The sequence below is a fragment of the Sciurus carolinensis genome, chromosome 8, assembly GCF_902686445.1.
Source record: "Sciurus carolinensis chromosome 8, mSciCar1.2, whole genome shotgun sequence".
In the NCBI taxonomy this organism is placed as follows: Eukaryota; Metazoa; Chordata; class Mammalia; order Rodentia; family Sciuridae; genus Sciurus; species Sciurus carolinensis.
Window position 1 is genome coordinate 13,156,701 of NC_062220.1, and position 7,455 is coordinate 13,164,155.

Below are 7,455 nucleotides of genomic sequence, written 5' to 3' on the forward strand. Positions count from 1 at the left end.
TTCTAGTTCATTTTCCTGATATCCAGGAACGAGGGGGAAGGGGGCCATAGGTGTCATCTGGCCTGATCAATAGAGTTCCCCCAGTTTTTACTATCTCTGCAGACCCCTTAAGGAAACACTGGGCTTTCAGACTCATCACCTGCCCTTGGAGCTCGGTCACCACAGGGCTTGGTTGGACAGGACAGAGCTGAGATGAGAGCAGCCCCCAGAGCCTCCCTTAATGCCCTTAGGATCTGACCCCCCATCTGCACCACAGCTCCTTCCAGTCCCAGGCTGCTCACATGCAACCCTCTGACAGTCCAGGCTGTTGGCCGGGACACCACCTGCTGTTCACCGCATAGGGCATAGCTGGGCACATAACAGCTCACACCACAGCACCGACCTCAGCTCCTGCAGACCACATTTTCCCACATACACAAACCCAAACTTCCTCTTCACCCTCTCTCATCCAGAGCATTCTCTCAGGCCTTGCTCAGTTTGCTGGATCTCAGTAGTATCACAGCTCCCCCTTGTGGCCCCAGGGTCAAAAGCGCTAGGACTTGGTGCTGCAGTGGATCAAGGGCAGCATGGTGGTGAGGGTTTAGAAACAGAGGCCTCATGGGAGGAGAGAGGGTGGTAATCAGTCCCTGTCCGTCCCTGTCCAGACTCATCTCTTAACAGGTCCCCTTCTGAGAAACCTGGTGCCCCTTGTGTTAGCAAAGCAGGCATGGGGTCCCCCATGGCCAGGTCTCAAGCCATCAGGAAGAAAAGGGCCCCAAAAGACTGTTGGAATAGTGATTTGATCGTCCTTGAGTCACCTCCACCTAAGCATTAACTTCCACAGGAAAAGAGAAGGCGCCTCCAGCCAGGAAAACACCAGGACTCACTGCCCCTCAGCCTGTGAGGTGAACATGCATGTGGTCCAGGCCCACCCCAGGATCAGCGATGGGGCAGAGGCACCTCCAGGGACTCCAGCCCCTGGGGATGATAAGTCCAGGCACGGTGACTGAGACAGGACTATTGAAGAGCTTCTCAGAGTTAATGATTGTTGGGGTGATACCAAAATCCCAGATTTTTCAAAGAACAGAGTGTTTTAGCTATTCTCAACTACAGATTGTGTGTGTCGTATCTCTTGTAGGGCATTTGTAAGCATGAAGAGACATTGTGCTTCCCCAAATTTTCAGTTTTCAAAATTCAAATACTGTTGAAACCTCATTCAAAATGTTGAAAACTCTATCCAAAATGTCAGCAGATCCCCCCATTGATAAAAGTGGACAGTGAAGACTTAAAATGACAGAAATTAATGAGCCAGCCCTGTATTTTGGAAGAATCTGGAGAGGACCTCTTTTCTTATTCAGAGCATAAAGAAGATATCTCAGAAATCAATAAAGTCTAAAATTTGGACAAAAGAATTCAAGTTTTGAAATTTAATATGGGATTACTACAATAAGTGACAGGGGGATTCACTCCTCCCTCTCTTCAGGCTGTTTCCATCCAAAATATGCTAAGAGAGATATGAGTATACATTGTCTGTGCTTAAATTTTAATGGTTTTATTATTGTCAAATGTTTGACTATGGGGTTGGTGATGTTGCTCAGTGGTAGAAAAGAAAAATTTGACTATGGTGGATGGATGGAACCAACAAACTCAAAAAAGCATGGCAAGCTCTTAAGTAAAAATGTATAACTTCCTGTGAATGAATGGTCACACAGACCTCAGATACAGGCCATAGTTGTAACACTACTTGGTAAGGATAAAGGAACTATTAATTCATTGTGCCATGGTAGGGGTCACTGAGGAGGCACGATTTTCTCTTCAGACAAGAAGCAGAAAGGAATTTGATCTGATGATACTTGCAAGAATTTCATAAATTTATTAAACCACGGATGAGGAGGGAATTCATAATATCAGGAGGTGACCCACAGGGCCACTGGTAGGAGATGGTCCTAATGAGGTGTGGAATTGCTGCAGAGGTATTATCAGAGGTGGAAAGAGAAGATTGAGGAAGGCAATAGGAGGTTTGGCAGAGCTATTTTGCAGATAGTTGAAATTACTTGTAATTCTGAGTCTAAAACTTGGGAATGGAAGTGAATATTGGAGATGGGTTAAAATAAATGATCACTAGAAGTGAAAAAACTTAGAAATGAAAGTATTGTCTAGATGTTGGAAGCCATCAAGGAATCTGGGAGTTTTTAGGTAGAAGAGACAAGAAATGGTGCAGAAGACGTAATGAAAAGTAAAAGTGGAAGATAACTATTGTGCCTTGGCTGCACAGTTTTCAGCTTACACAATCACAGGAGAGGCCCATTTGTGACATTGGCCTCCATGTTGGACTCAGTTGCCCTTGTGAGAAAGCTGTGAGACATCAGGAGCCCCCCATCCCTTGTCTTTCTACCCCAATCTTCTGGATACCATGTTTTTTTGTGATCTGTTCTTGCCTTGCCTAGCTCCAGTAGAACACCAGATCCTTGTCCTTCATGAGATAGAAGAGCAGTCTAGGACAACTGCTGAGAGAAGGGGAAGCAGCAGGGTTTCTGCACCTGCTCAGGGTGATTCTGCAGCGCTGTGGCTAGGCTGCTGGCACAGAGGTACAAGGCTGAGTCCCTGGGTTCTGTTGGCTCGATCTTCAGGGTGGAGAAGGAGGTCTCTGGCATGGAGGCTGAGAACCGATCCTTGGGCATCCCTGTATCGTCTATAGGAGCCTGGTTTCTAAAGAAAATGAGCAACTCCAGCCCCTGCACCATAGTCTGTCTGTACCAGAAAAGGGTGTCATGGCCTGGAATTGGCTCACATCTCAGAGTTACAGCTTGTCCTTTCTGTGCCACCTTGTGTCTGGGTGTCTGGGTGACTCCACCATCTGTAAGTTCTAAAAAGACACAGAAGTTGGGTACAGAATGAGGAACATGATGGCATTCACAACTAGCAAGGTCCAAAAGTTTAGATTCTTTATCTGGGAACTTACCTACTCGCAGGAAATACAGAAGAACACAGCTAAGGATCTTGGTGACCATGGCAGGCTGTGCAGAAGGAGGCTTCACCCAAGGAGGCCCTTGTGAACAAGAAGAGTGGAGCTGAGCATTCTGGGTCCTCTTGCCTCCCCAGGGTAGGGGTTGACCTGGCAGTGACATCACTGTCCCTGTTGCTTCTCAGAGGACCTCCTTCCAAATGTGAACATTGACCTTATGCAGACAATGTACCAATTTGTATATGCTCTGGGTTGGTTCATTCAAAGATTCCAAGCATCTCCATTGATTGTTACCTCTCCTATGTTACTTATCATGTGCAACCATTTCAGATCACTCTGCCTGCCTAATGTGTCACATATGGAACTGTTGCTGGGTATTTCTACTTGGATGTGCCATCAGCACATCCTAATTTAGGGACTCAACGATTTTCTTTTTAAATCTGAAGAACTTCATTGTTTCTCTCACTGACAAGCCCTATTTTCCACTCCTACAAAATCAAACTAATTTATTGTTTAGTTAGGACTTTGCCCCAGAATCCTCTAGAAACATTTGAAGATAGTCATTGTGATGAGGTCAGAGATAATTCCCTGGGAGGAGATGGACTGTGGAGGATGCATTCTTGATTCAGGCTAGAGACCAATGCTCTTGTGCTGTAAGCTCTTCCCCCCACACACAACAGTGGAAGTTCAAAATTTTGTTAGTCCTTCAGACACTGGTGTGGACTAAAGAAAGATGAAGGAACACTTTACTTTTCTTTAAGGCATCTCAATAAATCCTTCTGCAGCTAATTATGATCTTTTTATATCTATCAAATTTTTTCAATGGTTGACATCTGACTCAAAAGAAAATACACTGGTACCAACAAATTCAGGTTCTGGTGGGCAGATGAAAATCTAGGAAACAGCCTGGTGGTTAGGTTGTGGATAGTAAAATAATTTCGGTTCATAGAGCATATAGAACACTCTAGCTCCATGGTTTTGGTGTTGGCACAGAGATACACTTCAATTTCCCAAACTGGAGAAAATGGACCACAGAGAGTGACCAGAAACTGTGTGGCTTGGATATTACACAGTGGAATAGTCCTATTGGCAGAGAATCAGCCATGCTCACTCTTCCCTTGTTAGGGTTTATTTGTGTATGCGTGTGTGTGTGTGTGTGTGTCCGTCCATGTGTGCATTCTGTTCACTCTTGTGCTGCCTCCCTGACCAGGTGTCTTGAGGCTCTGCAGCTTCCTAGGGCCCAGGCATGAAGAAGGCAGAAGCTGCGTATAGAGAAGATGGAACCACAATCACATAGATGCCACATAAGTGAGCAAATAAGAAGTGGAGCCACTACTGGGACATCTCTCTCCTTGGTGCTATGATCCTTCATAGGGAAATAAGTATGTCTGGGGACATCCCAGGTCTTGGAAAATTTTTTCTGGTGATTGTACATGTGGGCTTCAGAAGTTGGGAGCCCCTCTGACTCAGAACAACTGCACTATCCCTCTTGGGGCCCTGGCTTGAAATCCACATCACACAGTAGGATGGACCCAGCCTGCGTGCGTTACAGTCTCTGTGTTGCTTTTCCTACATCAGGGCACACAGCTGTCCCACCAGCTTCTTCTCACTCCTGTCCTCTGCAGGCCTGGAGGCGGCCCTTGGAGCAGGGACTGAGGAAGCCATTCCACACCTCTTTCAGCAGCCAGCACACAGCTGCTTCAGTGGTCTGCATTTGCTTACTGAGCCTCCTTTTCATCGAGGCCTCCTCTGCAGCAGGAAGGGGCATCTGTGGCTATACTGTCACAGAGGTGTGTGCTGCCCTCCTGTGTCCATGACTATGGGGAGTGGTTCAGGACAGGGTCCTTGTCTACCACAGCACTGGCCCCTAAGCAAACGTCTCTGTGGATTCAAGAGACGGGGTAGGTGGGTGGGGATGGGAATCAGGGGCTCCTCCTATTTTTCACATGTGTATGTCTCCATGAAAAAGAACATACACCTTCCCTTTCGAGTGTACACTACTGTGGTAGTGCTGTTTTTCGGGTTGTGTGAAGGATCCCAACCTTACCTAAACCTGAGGCTCACTGTTGGTTTTAACCGACTTGCACAAGGATAGCGTCTTCAGGTTCAACCTTTCTTCTTCCAGTGTTTTCTCAGTATCTTCACATAGGGTTCAAAGTTCAGGGAGCAGGCCTGAGCTTTTCATTAATCTCCAACTTCCAGATATCTCTCAAATCACCCAGCCATGGAAGCACTACAGTGCCCCTGGTGGCTAGCGGGTGAGGCTCAGAAATGAGCCCTTGCAAGACCCAGGGTGGACTCACTCAGTTGTTGTGCTGGTTCAGTTCCATTGGGAGTTAAAGGATTCGTGTTTTAGGGGTTTGAGAATCTAATCATTCTTTCTAGCCCAAGACTGAAAGCACCTGGGAGAGGGATGTAGACGTCAAAAAACGTAAAGTCCTGCTGTCAGCCTCAGTGCTGGTGAAGGAGGGGCTAAACTTTGTAGCCAAGTAACCCGACTAAAAACCCTCCAAACTGAGGTACCAAAGACTTGACTCTCCTTTTGTAGAGTGTCAGGGCTGGCCTGATTAACTTTACCATAATTGTGAGTCAAGAGACTAGGAAGCATCTTCCTCATGTGTCGAAAGACACACAGACAAGCGTAGAAGGCCCCAGCTGAGCATGCGCAGTTCCTTCCTTCAACATCGCAATCGGGTCCCTCAGATTTCCTACCACAGAGACCAGTGAGGGGAAGGAAGGAGGCTCTACAGTTTCCCCAGCCCTGCCCATCAAGGGCAGATCTCCAGGGAATAAGTGTGTTCCCTTCCAAAAATTCCTTTCAATGCCCAAGGGAAGGCCAATCTAAATACCCATATTTACCATCAACTCAATCTCTTCTGAAATCTGGTGTGTTCCAGAAATTGAACAGCGTTTCCATTGCAGTTCTTTTTCATTTCTACTAGAATGATATATGTTTAACAATTTTCTCTCCCTTTGCTATTACCTAATGCTTTAAAATTAAACAGAATTTCCAAATTTTTAAAATGCTTTTTAAGAGTATCTTGTTGCTTCTCACCTAACAAGAAGCATTAGCCATGTTCAGTGGCATTGAACAGGTCCTTTGATTTCCTGTTTGACTCCTGGTCCACATCACTGGCTTCTTAATGTGTCCTGCTAGATCTGACCTGTATGATCTGGGGAGAGGTGTGCCCTTCGTGAGGTTGGGGCATCTTAAACCAGCACTATGAAAGCAAACTGTGCACACCTCCACTCTCCTCCTCCTGCAGTGCCACCTAAGCTTCCCTCTTCATATGTCCCGTTGTGGATTAGACCTTCCTGAGGGTCAGCATATTAAATTAACTAGTCAGACTCCCTGATTCTCAGACTACAGCTGAAGGTCATGCGATGATGTGCATATTTTCATTGGTCTCTCCAAGCACCCCAACATGACTGTCCCAGTTGTATGTGAGCTTCAAATGCTAGTGATTTTCCAACTCATTCCTCCAAAGACCCCATCCTATCTTCCTCTGGGGAGTCCCTCCAGGATGCTCTGAGACCCTGTAGCTTTCCCTTTCATGGGTTTTCTTGGGCTTTGTTATCCTGTGTGCCTTAGTAATAATTCTACTAAATCTCTCTGTTTCTTACTATTTCCTTTGGGATCAGTTCACCCTGGATGCATTTCCTCCTCATTTTAGAGTCTGTTTTTCCTGGACTTGGGTTTGCCTTTTCCAGTGACATGGGAACATGAACACTTCTAAGACAGTGGCACTGTTCCTAGGGAAATCTCTTCTTTCATGATTCAAATTTTTCATTTTGGTTGGCAGTGATTTTATAAATGATTTTATAAATTTGTTTCAGATTTCTCATATCTGAGTCCCCTTTGCTCCCTTTATTAGCTGAGTGACAGTGAGAAAATTACACACACCCTACTTAGTTTCCCTCCTCTGCAAGGTGGAGCACTGTCTGAATGTTTTCAGCGCCTAGCGGAAAGCCCAGGACATTACAAACTACAGAAGGGTTACAAATATTCTTCCTTTGTTCCTGTACTGAAGGAAAGAAGGAAGCTGAACTTCCAACCACTGTCGAGTTTCATCAGTTCTCCTAGGAGATTTAAATTCCCTGTGACACAGTTTTCCAAACACAGCATTCTTTAAGCCTGCTCAAGATTTGCAATAGTTGTGCAGATTAGTTTTGGATTCTCATGTGTACCTAGTCAAATTCCCTTTGTCTCGAGAGTCCTCTTCATTACTTTTTTCTTCAACAGAAAGTGCCTGACTGGTTGTTCTGTCACTTACTATCACAGTCCCTAACTTACTTCTCTCAGGGAGCTCCCTGTTACTCATGGTGTACTCCTTTGTACTTCTTGGAGAGTCCTGGAAATAGAAATTCTCCCTTAAGAATCCCTCTGGGAAGGATTTTCAGTGAGTATAGGATTTTAAATGAGTATCTTCTCACCATCTGAAAGACTCAATGGCAGACATGACCACGTATTTGTTCTTAATCTTATACTAGTGAACAGGGAGGCTGTAATT

General features: G+C 45.5%; 1 gene segment (V, D, J or C); it reads right to left on the minus strand.

Annotated features, from left to right (window-relative positions):
- Window positions 1-2,474: 2,474 nt before the first annotated feature.
- LOC124991241 (T cell receptor beta variable 12-5-like) lies at window positions 2,475-3,075 on the minus strand. The segment is given in 2 exon segments: window positions 2,475-2,845; window positions 2,942-3,075. Coding segments are annotated over 2 exon segments (420 nt in total).
- Between the last annotated feature and the right edge of the window lie 4,380 nt (window positions 3,076-7,455).